The sequence below is a fragment of the Trachemys scripta genome, chromosome 1 (assembly GCF_013100865.1).
Source record: "Trachemys scripta elegans isolate TJP31775 chromosome 1, CAS_Tse_1.0, whole genome shotgun sequence".
NCBI lineage: Eukaryota > Metazoa > Chordata > Testudines > Emydidae > Trachemys > Trachemys scripta.
Genome location: NC_048298.1, coordinates 84,811,351 through 84,837,005, shown reverse-complemented (window position 1 = coordinate 84,837,005; position 25,655 = coordinate 84,811,351). Strand labels below are relative to the sequence as shown.

General features: G+C 39.3%; 1 protein-coding gene across 1 annotated transcript in view; it reads left to right on the top strand.

Annotated features, from left to right (window-relative positions):
- Nucleotides 1-25,655, top strand: part of NUP205 (nucleoporin 205) — a 66,646-nt gene that overhangs the window by 9,874 nt on the left and 31,117 nt on the right. The window contains exons 6-17 of the mRNA XM_034773820.1: nt 2,619-2,847; nt 5,452-5,616; nt 7,247-7,422; nt 10,559-10,675; nt 12,290-12,427; nt 13,434-13,584; nt 14,668-14,873; nt 16,460-16,642; nt 18,737-18,787; nt 20,812-21,021; nt 22,200-22,299; nt 25,290-25,427. Coding sequence (XP_034629711.1) covers nt 2,619-2,847; nt 5,452-5,616; nt 7,247-7,422; nt 10,559-10,675; nt 12,290-12,427; nt 13,434-13,584; nt 14,668-14,873; nt 16,460-16,642; nt 18,737-18,787; nt 20,812-21,021; nt 22,200-22,299; nt 25,290-25,427 — 1,864 coding nt within the window. The remainder of the gene's footprint in view (nt 1-2,618; nt 2,848-5,451; nt 5,617-7,246; nt 7,423-10,558; nt 10,676-12,289; nt 12,428-13,433; nt 13,585-14,667; nt 14,874-16,459; nt 16,643-18,736; nt 18,788-20,811; nt 21,022-22,199; nt 22,300-25,289; nt 25,428-25,655) is intronic.

The following is a 25,655-nucleotide window of genomic DNA, read 5'->3' as shown; positions in this document are numbered from 1 at the left end:
CCAAATGACATCTGATTTTTACTGAGTCACCCAAAGGCACCAAATCAGTGATGTAGGGGGAATATTCCAGGTTTGAACTATGTCCCCTTTAGCTGATATACAAAAGCTGTTCAAATACAGGATGGACTTTGGAGGAGTGGAGAACGGGAAAGGAAGAGAATCTGTTAACAGATAAAATGCATAAGAACATAAAGAATGGCCATACAGGGTCAGACCAATGGTCCATCTAGCCCAGTATTCTGTCTTTCCACAGTGGCCAGTGCCAGATGCTTCAGAGCGAATGAACAGAACAGGGAAATTACAGAGTGATCCATCCTCCGTTGTCCAGTCCCAGCTTCTGGTAGTCAGAGATTTAGGGATACCCAGAGCGCGGGGTTGCGTCCCGGACCATCTTAGCTATTGCTGACCTATCCTCTATGAACTTGTATAATTTTTTTAACCTGGTTATATTTTTGCCCTTAACAACATCCCCTGGCAACAAGTTCCACAGGTGGATTACATTGTGTGAAAGACTTCCTTATGTTTGTTTTAAACTTGCTGCCTATTAATTTTATTTGACCCCTGGTTCTTGTGTTATGTGAAGGAGTAAATAACACTTCTTTATTCACTTTCTCCACACCAGTCATGATTTTATAGATCTCTATATATCCCCACTTAGTTACCAGTCATTTGGTACAGAGCTGGTGTAAGTGATAGGTTACACACCATAGTTATTAGTAATTTTGTATTCCTTCAGAACTCTGGGTGAATACCTTCTGGTCCTGGTGACTTACTACTGTTTAATTTATCACTTTGTTCCAAAACCACCTGTATTGACACCTCAATCTGAAACAGTTCCTCAGATCTGTCAGCTAAAAAGAATGGCTCAGGTGTGGAAAATTCCCTCACATTCTGTGCAATGGAAAGAATTCACTTATCTTCAACACAACAGCCTTGAGTGCTTCTTCAGCGTCTTGATTGTCCAGTGGCCGTAGTGATTTTTTTTTTTGGAAGGCTTCCTGCTTTGAGCGTACTTTTAAAAAGTTTTTCTGGTTTAGTTTTTGTGTCTTTTGCTAGTTGCTCTTCAAATTCTTTTTTGGCCTGCCTAATTATATTTTTACACTTGACTTGCCAGAGTTTACGCTCCTTTCTGTTTTTCTCAGTAGGATTTTATCACTTTGTACTTACTTTTGTTGGAACTTTCAGGAAAAACAAACAAACTGATCCCTGTCAGAGAGCAAGATATACAATTTCAGTCTAACAAATACATTTTTGGAAAATAATAAACTGAAAATCATGCCTTTAGCATGGAAATGCTTGGGCAACCTTTATATAGGCCATGCTGCTTGCTCCATCTATAATATGTTAAAAATCAATTTATGATAAATAGCAACCATTTTACATATCTTAGGTCCTTGAACAATCTTATTTATGAGTTTAGTGTTAGGATAAATTAAAGTATTGGCTTTGTGAGAGGGGTCTTTTTAGTTTGAGATTTTACCAAGGCTTTGAATACTAATATAGGTTTAGAACATGCTTAGAAAATGACTGTGTGCGTTAGAAAAAATGGGTTTACACACTTTATTCCATACATTAATGGAGACTGAAAAAGTACACAGATTCAGACTCTCAGGGTTGTCTATATGTAGGGCTCTATTCATGGACTAATTCATGGTCGTGAAAAATGTGTCATGGACGTGGAATCTGATCTTCCCTGTGAAATCTGGTGCCCAGCCTGGGGCTCCTACCCTATACAGGAGTCCAGCTGCTAGCTTTGGCCAGGGATTTGAAGGGACCAGACTTCCTGTTCCCCTGCAAGGGCTGCTTCTGGAGTGAGACAGACCCACCTCGGGGATCAACCCCAGCTGCAGGAAGCTCCTCGGTGCCAGCTGTCACCTCCTTGCGCGGGGAGATGGTGGCGCCAGCTGTTAACTCCCTACATAGGCGGGAGACTGCTGGGAAAACCAGAAATATGGCAAAGCCCCCTCTCAGCCCCATAGCCTACAACTCTCACTTCTGCACTGCTGCTGGTGGTGGTGATAGCTTTAGAGCTGGGTGCCCAGCCAGCAGCCTTCCTCTCTGGCTGCCCAGCTCTGAAGACAGTGCCTCTGCCAGTAGCAGGGCAGAAGTAAGGGTGACAATCCCATGACACCCCTACAATAGCCTTGCAACTCTCCCAACCTGTCTGCCTTTTGGGTCAGGACCCCCACGGTTACAACACTGTGAAGTTTCATATGTAAAGATCTGAAAACATGAAGTTAACTAATTTTAAACCCTCCTGGCCATGAAATTGACCAAAATGAATCGTGAATTTGGTAAGGCCCTATTTATATGCATGTGTAAATCCTATTCATGTTAATGGTGATGGTGGGTGTGTGTGTGTGTGTGTGTGTGTGTGTGTATGTATATATATATATATATATATATATATCTCAAGCCAAGAATAAATCCTAATTGATTCAATCATGTTTTAAAGAACAGCAGTTTCACAAGTTCATTTGGGATTCCAAATAAGCTTATATAATTGGTCCGAGTCATGTTGACTGACTGAGCAAGACAAGCTTGAACAATTTGAAGATAATTGTATGAAAATAACTGTAAACTTGATTATTTTTTTTTTAATTCTTTTTTAAAACTAGGTTTCTGATCTTATCAAAGAATGCCGACAGTCATTGGCTGAAAGCCTGTTTGTCTGGACCTGCCAGTCTCCACTGAGCAAGGATGATACTTTAATCCTTATTAGTTATCTGGAGAAAGTGACAGTTGAAGCTGATGGCTTATTGGACTGTGTGAACTTGTCCCTCCTCATGGCTCTTCTTTACTGCTTTGATGTCAGCTTTCTAGAACAGAGCACAGAGGATCGGGAAGGTAATGGGAGAGTTTTCTTAAGTTGTGGAGATAGGTATTTTATTATTCCACAAAATATATTAGCTTTAATTGTTACTATCACTAACATTTTAATAATTGTTTACTACAGTAAGGCATCATACTTGAGTGGGGTATACATTTTAAGTAGAAAATTTCTTGATACAGTGAAAATACTTCAGTGGGGTAAAGGTTGACTTGAAACCTACTTATAGTGCTGTACTTGATACTAGATGAAAAAAAACTGGGTTCAGTTATGTGGGTAATAGAGGAAGGGCCTGGTCTGAGTATGGGGCTGGAGTTTTAATCCTGAATCTTCTTGAGTTATAATCCTGAATTTTTACTCTGATTTCCTTTGTGGCTTTGGGTAAATCAATTAAATTATTTATGGCTCAATTTCCTCATGTAAAATGGGGCTGAGAATACCCTGACAGGGATGTTGAGGTTTAATTCATTCATGTTGAAAGAGTTTTGAAGATGAACAACTGTAATGTTCTAAGGCCTTGGCTACACTTACCAGCTAGTTCGACGGCTGGAAATCGAAGTTCTGGGTTCGACTTATCGCGTCTAGTCTGGACGCGATAAGTCGAACCCGGAAGTGCTTGCCGTCGACTGCGGTACTCCAGCTCGGCGAGAGGAGTACCGCGGAGTCGACGGGGGAGCCTGCCTGCCGCGTGTGGACCAAGGTAAGTTCGAACTAAGGTACTTCGACTTCAGCTACGTTATTCACGTAGCTGAAGTTGCGTACCTTAGTTCGAATTGGGGCGGGTAGTGTAGACCAAGCCTTAGATTCATTATGCTGTTTACATATACGCACACGCACACACAAAATGGTGCAGTTACAGTTGACTCAACTTTTCTGACTTGTTCATGTAAATTTTCACCTCTAACAGTGCAGTAAAGTAACTGTATGGAATGTCTCTCCTTTTTTAAATAAGGGAGGAGTAAGTAATTGCACATTAGTGTATTTATTTCAATGTGCAATGGGACAGTCTTTTTTTTTTAAGCTGGGGAAGGTGCGAGATTCTGTTTCCCTTTTATATTGATGGAGTCTGACATTTATAAGTTTCAGAGTTTGTTGCAAGGCCTATTGATTTATGCGGGCTTCTGCTTGAGGAAGGGAGATTGACAGAGTCAAATTTTGGTTTTTGGAAGGGAGTCATTTAGGTTGAATTTGGTGGTGGTAGTGGTCTTTTTCATAGCTTTGTAAATGCATCCAGAGAATGATGGCTGTTTTTTTTTATTACATAGAGAAAGAAATAGTATAAAATGTATGTTGAGTCAAAAAACTTTTAAATGAATGCATATTGTATAGTAACTCCTGACTTTATGTCGTCCTGGTTAACATTGTTTCATTGTTGCGTTGCTGATCAATTAGAGAACATGCTCGTTTAAAGTTGCTCAATGCTCCCTTATAACATTGTTTGGCAGCTGCCTGCTTTGTTCACTGCTTGCAGAAAAAGCAGCCGGTTGCAGCTAGCTGGTGGGGGCTTGGAACCAGGGTGGACTGGCAGCCCCCTATCAGCTCTCCGCTCCCCTAAGTTTCCTGTGCTGCAGCTGCCCAGCAGGCTATCAATTGCCAGGCAGTTCAGCTGTACCTCCCCCAGCTGCCGTGTGCTGCTCCTGCCCTCTGCTTTGGAGCTGCTCCTGGGAGCCTCCTGCTTGCTGTGTGTGGGGGGGAAGAGGGGTGCTAATGTCAGGGAGTCCCCCTCCCTCCGTCCCCCGCTTCTTTACCCCATCTCCACAGTGGGGTGGGGGAGAGGACATGCCAGGGCTCAGGATGGAGGGAGCTTGCTGGCAGCAGCTGCTGTCTCAACTTGCTGACCTACTTAAAAGGGCAGTGTACTTAGATGGGGTCAGCGTACTTAAAGGGGCAATGCGCGTCTCTCTCTCTCTCTCTCTCTCTCTCACACACGATGTGTGTGTGTGTGTCTGTCTCTCTCTGCCATGCTGTCTCCCCTCCCTCCATTCATGCTGCCTTGTAGAGTGTGAGGCTACATTAACAACAATGTGTTAACCCTTGAGGAATCATCCGAGTGCTAGTTCATCATTTAGCAGTAAGGCATTCCCTGGGAAATATCCCACCCTCTGACTTACCACCTCAACCAAGCTTCACAATCATCATTGCTGTTAACAGTATTAAATTGTTTAAAACTTATACTCTGTGTGTGTGTGTGTGTGTGTGTGTGTGTCTATATATGTATGTGCGTATATATGTGTATATATAAAATATAGTCTTTTGTCTGATTGAAAAAAATTTCCGTGGAACCTAACCCCTCCCCCTCCCCCCATTTACATTAATTCTTATGGGGAAATTGGATTCGCTTAACATTGTTTCGCTTAAAGTAGCATTTTTCAGGAACATAACTACAACCTTAAATGAGGAGTTACTGTATACCGTTTGGGCTTCAGACTATTTGAAAGAATCAACTGATCAGTTTAAAGAGATACAAAAAGTGACAATTATTGTAATAGCTATTTGGAGAAGGAAGCTACATTTGTTCTCCGAGACTATACGTTTCAGGAATCGTTCATATTTGTTTTAATGGAAATGAAAATGTACTATTTCACTTTTTTATATAATGATGAGTCACTTTGTTTTTCCAGATTTGATGCACCAGCTGCCTCTGTTAACAGAGAGACAGTACATAGCAACAATCCACACTCGCCTTCAGGATTCTCAACCATGGAAACTACCAGGGCTGCAAGCTACTGTTAGATTAGCATGGGCACTAGCATTGCGAGGAATATCCCAACTGTCTGATGTGACAGGTAAATGAATCCAAGGTGGAACTGCTATGGCTAAGTCTTCAGGGCTCCTTAATACTACAAGTCAGAGCAGCTGTTACTTTTTAGGGGTACAGTAACTGCCCTCTATCACAGAACTGTGCCACTGATAACTTGTATTTGAGAGTTTGACTGAGAATTATATTAGTCTGAAAAATTCACAGGTTTAGAAATGCTTACTGTTTCATGATATAAACTCCATAATATCCCTTCATTTCAATAACAAATTAATATTGTGCTGAAAAAATGCGTAAAATTTCATTTAATGCTAGTTGGTGCCCTATGCTGGTAAGTCTGCCAATAAAAAACAAAAAATAGATTCCAATTTGTGCAAAAGCCTTTGATTTAAAGGCAGCTCCATTGTAGCTGGGTATTGTAACACACATTGTCTGCTGAAAGGATATTTGAGAACAGTGGATAGTTTTCTTCCAAAAGATGTGGACTTCTGAAGTGCTGTAGTGGATTAGAATTAGGGCATGGCTACACTTGCAGATGTAGAGCACTTTGAGGTAAACCAGCCTTCGGAGAGCGCAGTAGGGAAAGCGCTGCAGTCTGTCCACACTGACAGCTTCAAGCGCACTGGCGTGGCCACATTTGCGGCACTTGCAGTGGCATTGTTAGCGGTGCATTCTAGGCAGCTATTCCAGCATGCAAGTGACTGCAACGTGCTTTTCAAATGGGGGTGGGGTGGAGTGTGACAGGGAGTGTGTTTTGTGTATGTGGGGGGAGAGAGAGTGGGTTTTTGGGGAACTGAGAGCATGTCAGCATGCTGTCTTGTAAATTCAGACAGCAGCAGACCCCCCTCCTCCCCCGCCTCTCTCTCTCTCTCTCTCTCTCTCTCTCTCTCTCTCTCTCTCACAGCATTTCATACTAATGGTTGTTTTGTCTCGGAGCAGATAAGCAGCCAGCTGTCAGAAATGGAGCTTTCAAAGGGCATATCCGCATTCCTGCAGTGATTCAAAAACAATGACAAGAGTGACCACTTGATTTAAGGGGATTATGGGACGTTTCCAGAGGCTGATCAGAGCGCAGTAATGCAACACCTCGTTCACACTGACTTCTGGGCATTTCAGCCAAGGCACACCAAGCGTTAATCTTCTCGCCGAGGTGGAGTACCAGGAGCGCTCTAGCCATGGAGTCAGAGTGCTCTACGTGCCTTGCCAGTGTGGATGGGTAGTGAGCTAGGGCGCCTGGGGCTGCTTTAATGTGCTCTAACTCGCAAGTGTAGCCAAGCCCTCAGATCAGTTTCAGAATATCCTTTCTGTGAAGTTAAATCATAATTAAACTTCACAGTACTAACGGTCTTTAAAGGATAGTTTTTGATTGTTATAAATAATAAGGGCTTACAGCCCTGCATAACTGGATTTGGTCACACCTATTCAGAGAACTAAGTGGATTATGCACTTCTTTTCTCTTTGGTCAGAGTTCAAGTACTGGCTATCCCACTGTATTGGCATAACCTTTACAGTCCGCTGTTCTTTTGAACATCCAAAAGACTTAGGTGATATACATTTATGTTGATTTGCTAGTAAGCCAGGAACTTTGAAACATGCGTACTTTGGTAAGTGAGATAATTGCATTCTTTCTTCCTTTCCCCCTTCTTCATTCTTTCTAGCTCTTGCAGAATTCACTGAGGCAGATGAGGCAATGGCAGAGCTAGCAATTGCTGATGACGTCTTCCTGTTCCTTACTGAATCTGTGGTGGGGTCTGAAAACTTCTACCAGGAAGAATTTTACATCCGCAAAATTCATAACCTTGTCACAGACTTTCTTGCACTCATGCCGATGAAAGTAAGTTGTTAAACATGTGGACCGGCGGTTGATGAGCATTTTGGATGTATAATCCAAATTTAATGTACAGGACAAGATAGCAATTTTGGATAATATGGAGATCCAGATAAGGCATCTATCACCATGGTCTTGAAGTGCTAGGATTCAGAAAACTACCAATTAATTATGTATTTGATTTATGGAATTAATACAGTTTTCAGTTTAGTTTCCAAATAACGATGCTCTAAAAATCAAAGTTTACATGAGTATAGTGAAATTTTAAAAGCAAACTGTTCATTTGGTAGTACTTACAATTTTAGTAAATGCCAGTTTTTTCTATAGCTATAGTATTGCAGCTGAAGTCATTTGTGAATGGGAAAAGATCAGTAATCCCACCGTACTGTCAGTACTTCTTAATTTTTTGCCAGGAATAGACTTTTGCATATGTGTCGGGGAGGGGTGCTATCCTTCCTTGCAGCAGAATACTGTTCTTATGGAAATAACAATTTGATTTACCAGGAATTGAAACACTTGTGCTGCAAAAATGAAAAGGATATGTTTGTAGCAGTGTGAGCTATTTCATTTGTGCAAGAACTTGTATCCATGCATTGAAAGCAACAGCTCTGGGAAAGTGTAGTTTCTTTTTTAATAATTGGCGAAAGCTTTATTTTGTGTATGTTGTGTCGAGCAGTTGTGTGTACATTTGAGTTGCCAAATAATGACAATTCTTTTTTATGTGCATACCTTAAAGGTATCTCTATTCATTTTAGACTGGCATGAGAACGTCTGGGGAAAAAATCATTCCTTCAGCTTTAAGAATCTTTTTGAGTGCACATATAAACATATTGTAAACTGTTTAATTAAAATTCTCTTGTTTATTATGTTAATTGCTGAACTGATTTAAAAGCTTTTCTGAATTCACAGCAGGTACAACACTAACAATGTCAATGCAAGTATCCTGTGTACACAGCCTCACCAGTGTGCATCAATCCACTTCTGTAGGGACCACATACAAACACTTAGAGGAGAGTAACATGCTGTAACAGGCTTTGGCCTTTCTGCTAAGGCTGAGAACAAAGGTGGTTTGTTTGATGCAGACGTATTCCCTTAGAAAATAGGCTCATTTCATGTAATCCATTGAATAGTCATAGTATAGTAATGTCTTTCCATTAGCTACAGCCCTTGATTGGATTAAAGTGATGACGTAGAGGTGCAAAGGGATTCCATTTAGGAACAGAATATTGCCATATAGGATCAGAACAATGGTCTGTCCATCTGTTCTGGTATCCCGTTTCTGTCAGTGGCCAGTAACAGTTGCTTCAGAGGAAAAAACCTTGTAGCAGACAGTTGGAGAATTCCTGCTTGTAAAAGAATCTTTTCCAATCCCTGTTAGTTAATGGTTGGATCATGGAATTTATATGCCTTGTTACATTATAGAACTTTGAATGTTCTTATTATCCACATAAATGATCAATCTTATTTTTTAATCCTACTAAACTCTTTTCCTCAATGATATATTTTGGTAGAGAGTTCTGCAGGTTAATTATGTTTTGGGCCAGTGCACTGATAACAGTGGTTGTCACTGGTGAGGTACTTTTGTCAAAGGCTTTTTGAAATTCAAAAAAATTGTGTCAGCTGGTTTTCTTTTATCCAATAATTTGTTGACAGATTCAGAGAATTCTAGTAGATTAGAGAGGCACAATTTTCCAGAATTTGTTTTTTTCTTTCCCCCATCATATTGCATTCATCTAGCCATTTTAATACTTTAATTATAGCAAACAATTTTTGATATTGAAGCAATGCTAACTGGCATGTAATTCCCTAGGTCACCCCAGAACTCTTCAAAAAGATAAAGAAGACATTTGCTACCATTCAGTATAGTAGCTGATTCCTTGAGGAATTTAGTTCTTCTCAATTCTGTTCATACAAGGCACTATCCTATAATGCTACCTCTGTTTTCTCTCTCTACACTCCACATACACAAACATATTAGTATAATTAACTTAAATTTTTGATTTTGGTACAAAAGTTCATTTAATCTATCCAAATTGAAAATATTAGAGGATGTAGTTTTGGGGCTGATCCAAATCACACTGAAGTCAATGGAAATACTCCCATTGACTTGGATCAGGCTCTCGTTGCAGGTGCTAAGAGCCTTGAGAGAAAGGAAGTGGTTAAATATTTCTTTCTTGATTATTGGCTCCACGAATTATTGGTGGTTCTTCAAGTATTTGTCCACATGGATCCTGCTCTTGGTGTACATGCTCTCCATGCACACACGATGGAATTCTTTTGCCTGGCAGTATCTGTTGGAATCGTGCCTGAACCGTGTGCCCCTTCACCTGAGGGCATAATGGGCGGGGCAGGTCCAACCATCCCTCGGTTCCTTCACCAATACAGAATCCTAGAGCAGTAGCTCTCAACCTTTCCAGACTACTGTACCCCTTTCAGAAGTCGGATTTGTCTTGTGTATCCCCAAGTTTCACTTCACTTAAAAACTACTTCCTTACAAAATCAAACATAAAAATACAAAGGTATCACAGCACACTGTTACTGACAAATTGCTTACTTTCTTGTTTTTACCATATAATTGTAAAATAAATCAATTGGAATATAAATATTTCAGTGTATAGTATATAGAGTAGTATAAACAAGTCATTGTGTGCAATATGAAATTTTAGTTTGTACGGACTTTGCTAGTGCTTTTATGTAGCCTGTTGTAAAACTAGGCAAATATTTAGATGAATTGATGTATCCTCTGAAAGACCTCTGCGAACCCGTGGTTGAGAACCACTGTCCTAGAGGCGAGAGACTCCATAGTAGCAGGGAAGAAGGGATCCATGTGGACATAATCACAATGTTATCATATTCTTGGTTATCAGTTATTTGATTTATATCTTGAACCGCTGAGAATTTCTTCCTACTATTGGATGATATGATAACAATTTAAACAGAAAATTAAAATAAAACCCTGCAATTTGATAAACAAAAATGCTATTGTAATAGATTGAAATTCTTTATTAAGGACATGCTCAGGAGTGTTAAAATCTGTTTTATAAAAATAGAAAAGACTAGGTTGCTCTTTGTAATCTTTAAGAGAATTTTTTTGTTGGCTAAAAATAGACCAACATTCTTCTCCATTTCATAAATTGTGTAGGTGAAACAGCTAAGAAACCGTGCAGATGAAGACGCTCGTATGATCCACATGAGTATGCAGATGGGTAATGAGCCACCTGTTTCCCTTCGGCGGGATCTGGAACATCTTATGCTTTTAGTAAGCCCTGTTTTTAATTATGCTTGTAAAAAGGGATTGTTTGGAGGTTTTCCTATTGAAAACTTCTGATACCTTAACAGTAAAACACATTATTTGAATAATAAGATACTGTGTGGGGCATCTCTTACCTATTTTTATTTGTAAGTGGAAATCTTCATATTTTTGGTTAAATTAGATGTAGACATTTTCATTAACTAGTCATGTAGTTGAAATCATTTGCTGACCTGACTTCCCCCTGCTAATAAATGTCAGTTTATTTTTGTTCAACATATAAATATTGCACCATTTGTTGCATTTAAAGTATGGTGGTGCTACAGTTTAGATACCCGAATATCTTTTGACATATGACTGTACATACATTTTTGCAGTATTTTAAATGTAACTCTTCCCCCTCCTCCCCCCCATGTTAACACAACTTTAAAATTGAAATTCCAAGTTTACAAAACTATGGTTCCTATCTAACAGTATTTCAGCCACTTTGTGCTTATGTAGTGTGTTGTGTTTCTGCATCATCCTAGCAAAATTCTATCTACTCACCTTAGGTAAATAAAATATCATTAATTTTTACACGATCGTTACCCATTATTGTAAAGGGTGTGGGTCTAGATTATTGCATCTGATCTTGTAATTTTTCATGACAGTTTTTCAAGGCAGCTATATACAAGGTGTTGAGATACTAAATGCAAAAAGACCAAGTTACAGCTGATATGGGAATTATAACTAAATTTCCTGTGTTTCATTAGTGTAAAATTTCAACCATAATGTTGCCTCTATATAAAAGGGTCTTTTTCCATTCTATTTCTTTGTTTTGAAAGAAATAAAGTTGGTCTTGTGTGTTTATTTCAATTTGTGATTTTTAAAGTTAGATAACGTATTCAAATATTGCATGTGGGTAGTGTACATTTTTTCCATTATTGTTAGGAAATAAATGTTATAATAAAAAGAATTTGGTGAAGTATACAAATTTCTCCTTAAATACAGTGTACAAGGCAAGTTTGAAATTTTAAATTCTAACCATTTTAAAGCTAGAGACACATTAAAAATATTTTTATCCACAAAAACAATTAGACAATTTTATAAACCACTGAAAAAGGGGCTCAAAATGAAAAACCTTCTTAACCAAAACTTGTTATGGCTCTCATACAAAGCTATAACACACCTATAAAATGAAGAACTTGAAACAGAAATTATTCTGAAGAAAATTTGAGCAGTCAAAGAACAGTTAAAAGCTTTCAATCCCAACATTGTCTCATTTATTTTAAACTAATTGCAGCACAAATACCCAAATCCTCATTTAAAGAAAATACCAGTGTGTTGATATCCAGGGTTGTATAGGCAACAGAGGGAGAATACCATTGAAATTTACAAATAAAAATTATTTTAAAAATCTGGAAATTTCAGGGTTTTTTAGCTATGGATTGTTCTCACATTACTGCATAGAAGCTGCCATTTTCAGGAAGGGAATATTTAAAAATTTATGTATTAACAATGAGATTTATTTTTTTCCCTGTATTTCCAGGTTGTGCTGAAGTAGTGTTCATTGTTAAAATCTTGGCCTTTTTATTTGCATTGACGTTTTTTCTATCTAGAAACTTATTTTCTGTCCCCCTACAGATTGCTGAGTTGTACAGGAAGGATCCCTTTAATCTGGAACTTGCTCTTGAGTATTGGTGTCCTTCAGAACCTCTGCAAAGCTCCACCATTATGGGATCTTATCTTGGAGTAGCCCATCAGCGACCTCCTCAGCGCCAGGTTAGCCAAATTCAACTTTTTTCCTCCATTGTTTGCAGTGGAAATTTTTTTTTGTTAAACTTGTCATTTACCTTAGTGTCATGGTATTAAAAGCTGCAGGCTGGAGCAGCAATAGCTCCTGGAATTGAGAGGAGTAAAGATGGTTTTTTGAGGAACTGGTAGAGCCACTCTCATATGGTCTTAAGAACCTGTTATCCATTGCCAAGATATTAGTGCAGTGCTCCCACCCTGTGTTATGTGGGCACCATTGAAGGGAACTTTTACCAGTTGTCCTTGGCTGTAAATTGTTCTCTGGGGTTTCGGTGGGTATTAATGGGACAGAATCTAACCTCTTTCAAAACTCTTGTTTATGCTTGAGCTACCTAATAGAAGACTTCTACACAAGCGGCTACTTTTTCTCAGTAAACGTTACTAATAATACATTGATATAATCAGACAGAAGGTACGAAGTGTTTTGTTGATATTCCCAGAGGAAAAACTCTGTTAAGGTGCAGTTAAAGTTTCTTAAGGGTAGAAAACATTACAAGGATGTTGTAATTATCTAAAACCCAAGGGTATAAGATTAGGATTAAAAACAATCCAAATATGTTAAGGTAAGAAATGCACAGTTAAGGCATGCAAACAACCTTAGCTGTGCCCTGTAGTAACATGTAATTACCATGCAATTATTTAGAGTTTTTGGTTTCAGATTAGATTTATTTTTAAAGACATATATTAGATTTTCTTCACAGTTTTGCCCTTTTGGCATCACTGCAGCTAATGTTACAAAAGATTATTGCGCCCTTATTGATTAACGTGTTCCTTTGCAATATTCTGAATATTTTGTATATCCTTTTTCACTTCAAAATGTGGGTATTTTCTGTTCAATGAAACAGAACAAGCAGTTCATAAATATATTTATTTTGGAGTTATGGGGGTTTTGTATCTACTTTATCATTTTGGTGTCTCTTGTCACCCCAAAATAAGGTTAGATTTCTTTTTAAACATTTACCTTTTTTTATTGCAGGTCGTCTTGTCAAAGTTCGTTAGACAAATGGGAGACCTACTCCCCTCCACAATTTACATCCCATATTTGAAAATGCTTCAGGGATTGGCCAGTGGGCCCCAGTGTGCTCATTATTGCTTCAGTTTGCTGAAGGTCAATGGCAGCAGTCATGGTAAGAACGGTGATTGACAGTAGGCTCACCTCCCAACTCTTCTCCTAGACAAGGTGGACAAGAATTTAGACCTAGATGAGATTAATTGTAGTTTATTACTTAGTTAGCTACTATTAGTCTTACACCTTTAGTACAGAGGTAAAACTCATTTTCACTTTCAACTGCATAAAGATACTGGTTTATATATGTTAATTAAATATTTGTGTGTCCTGATTATGGGAGTGGCTGAATTCCTAATGTGTTTAACAGAAGCTATAAAATATTTTAGAATAAATGAGCGCTTCAATATATCACTTTTGCTCAGTACAGCATGTTGAAGAGTCACTTCTTAGCATAAAATAGCCAGGCTATGTATTTGCAAATACATTTTTAAATGATGGCTGGCATTTCTGAGCTTGCTTTTAGAGACGTCCTGAGAAAGTGCCATCATTTGTAACACAGGTAATATAATAGACTAGTTTCTGTCTTATTTTCATACTAACTTGTCTGGGGGAAAAAATTACTAGATTAACATTGTCTTTACACATTCAGCATTACAAAGGTTCTGATTCATAAACCCATATGATAGCATGATTAAAACAGTAAACCTATTTTACACCTGATTATCATATTAGTAATGTCATAGCTCTTCAAAAAAGACCATACGAGCATAAAGGTCACCAACACCAGGCTTTTGTCATAAACTTTATTTTCCTCTCTGTCCCACTTTGAATCTGAACTGAAAGTTGAGATCACTGATTATCTCTTTAATTCTGGTGTGCCATTGCAGAATACTGACAGTTAAGGAGAAGTGTGTGTGTGTGTGTGTTACGGATGCCAATAGGCACTTTCCCTCCTCAACTCTCAGTGAGAACGTTTTGAATGTTTGGAAACAACTCGCATGTTGTGGGCATGAACATAAATAATAATAAAAGCGCACAACCTCTCATACATGGTGAAAAGAATTTCTTACTACTACTACAGCTTCTAGAATAATGTGCTGAGTACAAGTTAGGGCCGTTTTTTAAAGTTTAGTATCCCCTTTGCCACTCTGTAAAAGAGCAAAATTACTTTGTAATCAGTTTAATCATTTTTCTTTTCTAGCTGAAAACATCCAAGGGACCGGTGGCAGCCCTGTCTCCTGGGAGCATTTCTTCCGCTCCTTGATGCTGTATCATGAGCACTTAAGGAAGGACTTGCCAAGTGCAGATAGTGTCCAATACCGTCCCCTCCCTCTCCGAGGAATCACCCAGAAAGAACAGGATGGATTGATTTCCTTTTTACAGCTTACAACTACTATAGTGAAGTGGGTAGGTAACACTTTTCCTCTCTTGTGTCTCGCTAATACATTTCTGAATCTCTTGCAAGATGACATTTGAACTGACTTATAGATTTGAGTTTGCATACAAGTCAGTAGTGGTGACCTATGCCACATTTGACCAAAATGGCATGCTGGGCAGAGTCAGCTAGCAGTTGCTGTGATTTGATTTCTGGACTTCATAAGTGATAGCAGGAATGACTGAGTTGGACAAGCACATTATAAAGCAAGAAGGGGCAGGGTCTGTTATTGGTATTGCAAATTGCTGATTTTTAACTTTCATGACTCTCTTCCTTCCCTGTTGTGGAGTTGTTGTCTCTTTCTTTCACAGCTAAGACAAGTTTAAAAGAAATCAAGTCAGAGCTGAAGAACTCTGAGCATTTACATTTAATAATTTGAGAGGGGAAAATCCAGAAGAAGTAAACTAAAATAAGAGAGAAAATGGGCAGGGGAAACAAACTGCCAGTGAAACTTGCCTCCAGGCTGGATTTAAATGGCTGCCAGTCCTATAGCTGAAAAGGCACCTTGAGTTAAAGGGGTGGGAACCCTAAGCAATGGTTATAAAAATAATGCTTCAGTGCAGGCTCTACATAGGTGGTACAGCTTTAGTTCAGTTACTGAATACCCACCTGAGGAGAGGGTAATTCTGTATTAAGTATTCTTAGAATTATCTAGCTATACTAGAACTGTATGCCAGTTGAATAGCTTAGCAAGAGGTCTCAGATATGCTTTAACTAGCCCTACCCAGCTTTTAGATCTTAACAAGTTTAATTTCAACTTAGTGAATGTTAAAAATAGATAATACAGGCTTGTAATAGAAATAGTGACAGAGTCCTTATCTACTCTGGTGTGAAGGGGCTGTTGAAGTATAAGCACTTGATTTCTCTAGAGCAGAGGTAAGCAACCGATGGTACGCGTGCCGACGGCGGCACGTGAGCTGATTTTCACTGGCACTCTCACTGCCCGGGTCCTGGCCACCGGTCCCGGGGGCTCTGCATTTTACTTTAATTTTAAATGAAGCTTCTTAAACATTTTAATAACCTTATTTACTTCACATACAGCAATAGTTTAGTTATATATTATAGACTTATAGAAAGAGACCTTCTAAAAACATTAAAATGTATGACTGGCACGCAAAACCTTAAATTAGAGTGAATAAATGAAGACTCGGCGCACAACTTCTGAAAGGTTGCCAACCACTGCTCTAGAGACAATTGTGTGAGTCTATTCCCTGCTAGTATATACTTTGGAGTTACAGAAGAGACTTGAGCTTCCAACGTATATATGCACAGTTCCTTTAATACATGTTGAAAGAAGAAAAAAGAGGGTGAAATACTTGGTAATTGTATTCAATTATTTTTAAAAATAAGATTTTTTTTTAAATCAGTTAAAACTGATGCTTTAAGTTGGGCAGTCTTCCATTCTTCCCATCTCAAAGGTGTGTTGGACTAGAAAATGGCATCACCATTGCTTAGACTTTGAATCATTTGAGTTAGGTGTTTCAAAACTCCAAGACCTTTCAGAGTGACAATGTGTACTCCTCCCACCCCCTCCCTTGTTTTGTGTATCATTTTGCAGAGTGAGAATGCTCGTTTGGCCCTCTGTGAGCACCCCCAGTGGACTCCAGTAATAGTTATTTTGGGACTCCTGCAATGTAGCATCCCTCCCATTTTGAAAGCAGAACTATTAGAGACTCTTACTGCCTTTGGAAAATCTCCTGAGATAGCGGCTTCACTCTGGCAATCACTGGAATACGCACAGGTATTTTAGGATTTTGTATACTGCTTAGAACTGTAATATCTGAGTCCTGGCTGAATTGTAATATATTTTAACATTACATACTTAAATCTTAGTGGTAATATGACACACTTTTCCTAAATATTCTTTTAATCACTTATTTCCATTGCTGATTATCAAATTCACAGTTTCTTACTGTAAAAAGGGCCTGTGCACTGATAATAGTGGTGTGTTCTTATTGCTCAAGGAAAGGGAGTGGGGAGAAACCGGTCCTTTGCTCACATACTATGGGAGACCTAAAGATCTGTGAACCCCTAAGTAATGCTACTGTAAGATATCACAAGATCGAGTTTTACTTCTCTAGACAATATAGGAGTGACATCACTGCACTGGAAGGAGTTCTGTACAGTCCTTGGCTGAAATGAAGAAGCAACATGATGTAGCCCTTTGAGGGTTGGCGGGGTAAAAGTGAATGTGGAGGCTTTGTATGGCTCTCGGAGATGTGCAGTCCATTATTCTGTCGGCAGATAAGAGATTTTTAAAAAAAAAATCTGCAAGAAATGATGGGTAGGGAATACAGTAAGCATTTTTAGTACAATGTAACATCAGCCATTACTTCAGTAAACATCACTTCAGTACCGGGCAAACTGGTTGAAACTATAATAAAGAAAAATATTGTCAGACATACAGATGAACATAATTTGTTGAGGAAGAGTCAACGTGGTTTTTGTAAAGGGAAATCATGCCTCACCAATCTACTAGAATTCTTTGAGGGGGTCAACAATCATGTAGACCAAGGGGATCCATTGGATATAGTGCACTTAGATTTTCAGAAAGCCTTTGACAGGGTCCCTCACCAAAGGCTCTTAAGCAAAGTAAGCTGCCACGGGATAAAAGGGAAGGTGCTCTCATGAATTGGTAACTGGCTAAAAGATAGGAAACAAATGGTAGGTATAAATGGTCAGTTTTCAGAATGGAGAGAGGTAAATAAGGGTGTCCCCCAGGGGTCTGTTCTGGGACCAGTCCAATTCAACATAATCATAAATTATCTGGAAAAAGGGGTAAACAGCAAGGTGGCAAAATTTGCAAATGATACAAAATTACTAAAGATGGTTAAGACCCAGGCAGACTGCGAAAAGCTACAAAAGGATCTCTCAAAACTGGGCAACTAGGCAACAAAATGGAAGATGAAATTTAATGTTGATTAATGCAAAGTAATGCACATTGGAAAGCATAATCCCAACTATACATATAAAATGATGGGGTCTAAATTTGCTGTTACAACTCAAGAAAGAGATCTTGGAGTCATTGTGGATGTTTCTCTGAAAACATCCATTCAATGTGCAGTGGCTGTCAAAAAAGCTAACAGAATGCTGGGAATCATTAAGAAAAGGATAGATAATAGGACAGAAAATATCATGTTGCCTCTATATAAATCCATGCTACGCCCACATCTTGAATAATGTGTGCACATGTGGTTGCCCCATCTCAAAAAAATATATTGGAATTGGAAAAGGTTCAGAAAAGGGCAACAAAAATGATTAGGGGTATGGAACGGATTAATAAGACTGGGACTTTTTAGCTTGGAAAAGAGATGGCTAAAGGGAGATATGATTGAGGTCTATAAAATCATTACTGGTATAGAGAAAGTAGATAAGGAAGTGTTTACTACTTATAACACAAGAACTAGAGGTCACCAAATGAAATTAATAGGCAGCAGGTTTAAAACAAACAAAAAGAAGTATTTCTTCACACAGCGCACAGTCAACCTGTGGAACTTCTTGCCAGAGGATGTTGTGAAGGCCAAGACCATAACAGGTTTCAAAAAAGAACTAGATAAATTCATGGAGAATAGGTCCATCAGTGGCTACTAGCCAGGATGGGCAGGAATGGTGTCCCTATCCTCTGTTTGCCAGAAGCTGGGAATGAGCAACAGGGGATGGATCATTTGATGATTACCTGTTCTGTTCATTCCCTCTGGGGCATCTTGCACTGGGCCGGAAGACAGGATATTGGGCTAGATGGACCCTTGGTCTGACCCAATAGGGCCATTCTTATGTTCTTATTTCTGTCAGTAGCTGTGTAGAAACGCATTGTTTTCACTTTCTGTTTTTTAAGATATTACAGACTGTAAGAGCTCCAGGTCAGAGGCAAGCAGCTGGCATTGAGGTAAGGGTTCTTCTCCTTTAGGAAGCCACTTTGATTTATATACAGATGAGTGCAAGGGGGAAAATGTAGAGGCTGTGCCTGCTATTGAGTCTTGGAATAAAATCCCTCTTTGCTTTGCATCTATTATGCCCATACCTGCTCATGGCTCCTAGAAGTTTGTTTTTTCTTGCTTTGTAAATCTAATGGAGTTCTTAAAATTTGTTTGGTCATGCCTAGCAGCTTTCTACTATGTATGGAATGGATGTCTTTGCCCTTCTTTCCTCACTGCTTGCATGTTATGTACATTTTTTCCCTAGAATTACTTGACTGCTTATTGTTTCCTGTATTCATTTTTTTCTGCGTTATCACTCAGTTTAAGTCACATAAAATCCGTTGTGATTTAGCTAGAAAAAGGAGTCACTTATTTACGCTTACTAGTATGTTTTAGTGCATCAGAGTTTTATAAGTATTCTCTTATTTGTTTTCAGACTTTTCCTCTCTCCCCGCCCCCCTTTAAACAAAACATGCATAAAGGTTACATTCTAATCAGACATGCAATGTATATCATTATAGTGGGACAGTAGTTCCACTATAGCTAAGGTTGAAACTGGTTTACTGTTTAACAGGTGGTTTAAGGGCAAGTCTACACTACCCTGCTACATCGGCATAACTGCACCGATGCATCTGCGCTGCTCTAGCCCATCTGGTGTAGATGTGCTATTCCGACAGGAGAGCGTTCTCCCGTCAGCATAATTACTCCACCTCTACGAGAGATGGAAGCTATGGCCACAGGAGAGTGTCTCCTGCGGACATAGCGCAGTGTGGACACCGCTTTAATGTGATGTAACTTTGCATCACTCAGAGGGGTGTCTCCCAAATAAATACCACATCAATTCTTTTGCAGTTCTTAAGTTCTTATAACTTTTTTTGGACCCATCTGTGATTCTTATTCTAGTTCTGATCCTCCCCAAACTGATCTCACCCACTCAGAATTGATTTTTAGCTAGTGTCTAACACTCCATTTTCTCTTGGGAAAAACAATATTTAAAAAGTTATTTGGAGTTAAAGCTGAATTTACAGTGACAAGCATGTCCCAGACCTGACAAAGAACTTTGTGCAGTTCGAAAGCCTTGTGTCCTCCCAGAGCACTGAGTCGTTCCTCATGTCTGCTCATCAGCCCAGACTGATTCGTACTTACCGTATATCCCCAATGTCCATTGCCACTTCCACAGTGCAGAGTAGAGGTTGTAGGGCTGGGCAGTTGTGTACCGTAGTTCTGTATTTGCTCGTTTTCAGAGGTTTAAGTACAGGTGCATTTAACATCTTAGAATGGTATGAGGCACTGCCAGTCCATTTTAATTCTGTGTAAACAACAATTTTAAGCAGTGAATGTATTATAAACTATTATCTGTCCTCTTTTCCAACATGGTTTTTAAAAACACCTAATGGTCAAGACGCTTGAAAACTTGTGGCAGCTTAGAATATGTTTTAGGTTACAATCCTGAAATGTGATGCATGTAAGAGGACTTCTGTGCTTGTGCAGAGCCCCACTGAAGTGAATTGGATGTGATGTTGGAGCCAGCACACGTGCATCACATTGTAGGTTCGGGCCTAACTTGTTTGCTTGTTTTTGTGGTGGGTAGTGGCGAAGAAAATGGTATTGCTATTAAAAAGAATGGTAGATAAAGCAACAGTTGAATTTAATAAGAGTAAGAGCAATCACCACATTATTATGCTAATTGCTTTTCAAATAATGACTTGTCAAAGTAGGTAACTTCTTAAATTAAAAAAAAAAAAATTGGGCCCAATCCTACTTTCCCAGTGCACCCTGACTCCCACTGAAGTCAATGAGAATGAATTTCCGTCATTTCAACCTTCAATCAACATTCCCCTCCCTTTTGTTGGTTGTATTTCAGCCTTATTATTTTGAATGTATTTTGATTTTAATTACAAATCTACTGAGGTGGAATCTTGTTACTGTTGTCTGTTTCTTTAGTGTTATTTCTTAAGTTGAGTCCTTGATGTTTTTTTCCCCTCTTGGGAAGGTTGAACTGAATGAGGTTGAATCTCGGTGTGAGGAGTACCCTTTAACCCGTGCCTTCTGTCGGCTAATCAGCACGCTGGTGGAGAGTTCATTCCCTTCTAACTTGGGGGCAGGACTGCGCCCACCAGGCTTTGACCCCTATCTGCAGTTCCTCAGGGACACTGTGTTTCTCCGATTTCGCACCAGAGCTTACCGGATTGCTGCTGAAAAGGTAATTTTAGTTGTGAAGATAGTTCTTTGGGACTAAAGCACTTTAGTCCCTGGCCTTAGAAGAGCTGTGACGTGCAAGTTTGATGCAGCCATGACAAGTCCATGGATTCTTTAAATCAAAGCTGTAGCCAAATGACATCCTCCACTCCTGAAAAGCAGATTGCGGAGAGATTTACAGTATATATCTTCATTGTTCAAGACTCCCGTGGTTGTCCTTAAAGGGCAAGAAGCACTGAGCTTCTTGATACTAACACATTTAAATGGACAGGATGTGATAGCCTTTCAACAGCCAGCAAGGAGACATCGAAGTTTGCCACTGATGTGTGCATGAGCACCTTCCACGTTCAAAATGTGGAGCACGGAATGTAGACTGGAAAGAGCATTTTTAAACACCACTGTTTGCATTGTCAAAAGCAGGCTAAAATTAGTAAACAGTAGGGATCAGAATTGTATTGGGCTTCCATACTCCTCTGGTATGATAAGAACTCTATTTCTGAAGGCAAAGTGTCTCCAGCCACGTGAGAAATACATGGAGTTAGCTATCTGTAGTTGTTATATTATGATATTTTATAAATTGCTTTATCATAATTTTACCAGTTTGGCTAATGATTGCTAAACCTAAGTAGCTTTCATAAACCTGAATAAATAGAACCTTCATCCACCAGTTAGAGTTCTTTCATCATGACCATTTCAGAAGATTATTTAACCAAAAATAGTGTTAATATAGTATTTTAGCTTCTTGAAACATGGAATTTGAGTTCCTCGATATGATTCTTTTTGATGAAAATGCATTTACATTGAAAGTGGAGTGACCCAGGCAGGGCAAACAGTCAAGTTTACCAGCATATTCATTCTTTTATACATTTCAGAATGTTAGCATCTGGCTTTGAATATACAAAAAATACACTATCGTTATGTTTGCAGATGTTCTTTTTAGTTCAAAAAATGACAGAGAGTATTTAAAATTCTCTGACTTTAGCAATTTCCTAGTGCTGTGGGACGGTAATTTTAAAAGCAGACACATTTTTCTTGAAGTCTTGCCCAATCCATTGTTGAATTGCTTCACTTTCCCTTCTAGTTTATATTGTTCTGTCGTCCTGGTTTTGTATTATAGTATTAATAATATCCTGTGTATGATTTTTGTGTTTTTGTTTGTTTTGTTTTTATGGTTGTCCACAGTGGGAGGTAGCTGAGGTGGTTCTGGAGGTTTTTTACAAGTTGCTGAGAGACTACGAACCTCAACTTGAAGACTTTGCGGATCAATATGTGGAGTTACAAGGTTAACTTGTTCATTTATTTACTGTCAAACAAGATTATTACTTTCACTCTGCTTCCATACCTCTGTAATGTGATCTTATCACATTTTTCAAGCAACCTGAGTCAATGCTTAGATAGGAAATATCCAAGGAACTCTAATGTGCTGCTGATTCAGTAGGCTGCACTCTTTTCTGAATCAATAATGAATCAATGCCCCAGCATGGGACTAGAATGCAATGTGCTTCAGGAGGTGCTGTCTTTCAGATGAGATATAAAATGGACATCCTGCACATTTGTGGTCATTGAAGATCCCATAGCACACTCGGAAGATTAGGAGCATCCTGGCCAAATCGAGTTAGGAAGCTACGTTTTGTTGACCAGAACTTGTCCTGCAGTTTCATTTAGATATTGTAGTATGCATGTTCTACACTGTTAAACAGCTGCTTCCTTTCACTCTGGATGGTGGGTGAAGTGATTTTCTCCATATGTATAATTTGTGAAGCACTTTGCATTCCTTCAGAAAAAGTGTATAATATAAGATGTTTGAGCACTTTTTTGTTGTGTATTTTCTACTCCCTTGCCCCCGCATATCACAGCAGAAAACATCCTGCCATACAGCAATAAATCAGCAGTTACCAGGACCCAAGGAGGCAAATGAACTGTCTATCAAGATTGGTAGAAAGGCACCACCCACTCACTTACTCAGTCTTTTCTTCCTTGCATACTAGCATCCAGATTACTTTAGTTTGAGTCTTTGTGTTTTCTTCTAGCTCTTTCTCTATAGAAGGTAGAAGAAAAGAATAAAGAAAGAAATGAGACAGGCAGAAAGGCAGTAGGGAAAAGAACAGGCTTCTTAGTTGTAGAAGGAAGAGGCATCAGGGTAAAGCTTACCCTGTGCATCAAAAGCGCCAAACCAACTTTACAGGACTCAGTTCTTGCCCTTTGCTGATCCTAATTAGTAGGTGCTGTTTCCTTTGTATTGCAGACTTACTATGGCATGATCCTGTCCTTTTGTGAGAGATGATCTTTTCTTCTAGTCCAACTGCTTGCTCTCACAGGTGGGGTATGGGCCTGACTGAAAATAGGTGCTTATAGTCCTTAAAGGCGCCACATATTTGAAAAGGTGGGAGTTGGTGGAAATGCCAACCTTGAACTTATGGGTCTAGGCTTTAAACCTTTATGTCTTGTCTCCATGACATGGCAGCCAGATTGGGGAAATGGTAATTGGTGCACTTTTTAGGACTTGATCTTAATTTATTAATTACTGGATATATGGGCAGACATCAGTCATTTGCCTACTGTCTTCTATGGTTTACCAATATCCAGTTGGCAGCTGGTTTGAGGGGAATCTTTCGGCCTTAGGACATAGGCACTGCTGCTTCATGAGAAGAATGCATTATATTTATTGTGACTTTCATTAGATTTTCTAGTAACTATAATTGTCTCATTAAAAAGCAGCATTTAACAATTTATTTTTATTTAGAGATTGTAAATATCTTATTCTTGGGCCTGAATTTCTGTTTCTATGGCTTATATCTAAATCTCCATTGTAATCACACAGCCAGTTAAGGATGCTTACTTGATGTGTTCTCTAGTCAATTTTCGATTGATGTTACTGAACAGAGAAGCTTACCTAAAGTTTAGAAATGATTCATTCTAGGAAGTTAAGATGAGTACTTGCTGAACTTTGGTTTAATGAGGGATACTACTCTTCTGAGGCCCACTAAGGAGGCAGTTGCTGCATTATAATGAGTTTGAGGCTACGGTTGAATTTATTCATCTTAGTTTTGTTTCTTGGTGTCTTGTACTGCACATGTTTTAATGTGAGGCTTCCTCTTAAAGTTTCTCACTAAGTGATGCTTGTTAATTTGCAACAGGCTCAAAGAGCCTTTAGAAACCATGCTTAAGTGGAGAGCCAGGCAGAAATGTCTTTCTAGTAAGTTTGGCACAGTCTGGAAGGCCTCTAGATCACACAGTAAAAAGGATCCTTTCAGCTCCAGTATTTTGTCCTGCATCATCTTCCTTTGTCTTGTTTAGAAGGATAAGTAAACTGCGAATGTTAATATTGACTTTTTCTTATTTGAAAAGTTTTTTTCTTTTGCCTCCTGATTTTGTTTTCTGATGACGTTTGAGTATTATACCAACAATAGTTTTCTTCTATGCTCTAGTTCAGTGGTTCTCAAACTAGGGCTGCTGCTTGTTCAGGGAAAGCCCCTGGCGGGCCGGGCCAGTTGGTTTACCTGCCGCGTCTGCAGGTTCGGCCGATCGCTCCCACTGGCCACGGTTTCCCAATCCAGGCCAATGGGGGCTGCAGGAAGGGCGGCCAGCACGACCCTTGCCCTGCGCCGCTTCCTGCCGCCCCCATCCGCCTGGAGCGGCAAACTGCAGCCAGTGGGAGCCGCGATCAGCCGAACCTGTGGACACGGCAGGTAAACAAACTGGCTCGGCCTGCTAGGGGCTTTCCCTGAACAAGCGGCAGCCCTAGTTTGAGAACCACTGCTCTAGTTCATTGCAGCAGATATTTATAATATGAATATCAAACAGTTAGTCCATCTTCAGTTTTCTTTTTTCCTCACACAAGGTCTTCAGAGGAATCTAAAGTCATGCAAATTTGTTTCTGTGATCTAAAAACATTCTGAAAAACCCAGAGTAGGTGATTCTGAAGAAATTGTGGCTTGGACATCCTTTACTGATTTAACTGTAAAGGTTGGATATTTCCAGGAAGAGTACACCTGGTGAAAACTAAAATTCAGCTTTTATATTTCAAAGGCTGTCTTGTGGCAGTCACCACCACTATTTTTTCCTAGCTTTTATGAGCTGCCATCTGCTTACATGGCTTTTGGCTGGAGAGTGCTCCAAGGAATTTTCCTGTGATATCTCACATTGCATTGAGGTGTTGCTTGCTACAGCAGCTGTCATTGAGATGTTTTCTGGTATGGAATGGAGTAAGAGGATTCCTCTGACAAACAGTTACTAGTAAGTAATTTCCCCCATTTTTTTTTTCTTTTTTAGGAGAAGAAATAATAGCACATAAACCACCTGGATTCAGTCTGATGTATCATTTGTTGAATGAGTCACCGATGTTGGAACTGTCCCTTAGTCTGCTGGAAGAAGGGGTTAAACAGCTTGATACATATGCCCCCTTTCCTGGTATGTACCATTAGTTTATTTTTAAGATATTAGTGAAGAGTTTACCAACAGCAATGTGACACTGATATTTCTATATATCTTTTATCAGAGGGGTAGCCATGTTAGTCTGAATCTGTAAAAAGCAACAGAGAGTCCTGTGGCACCTTTAAGACTAACAGAAGTATTGGGAGCATAAGCTTTCGTGGGTAAGAACCTCACTTCTTCAGATGCAAGAAGTGAGGTTCTTAC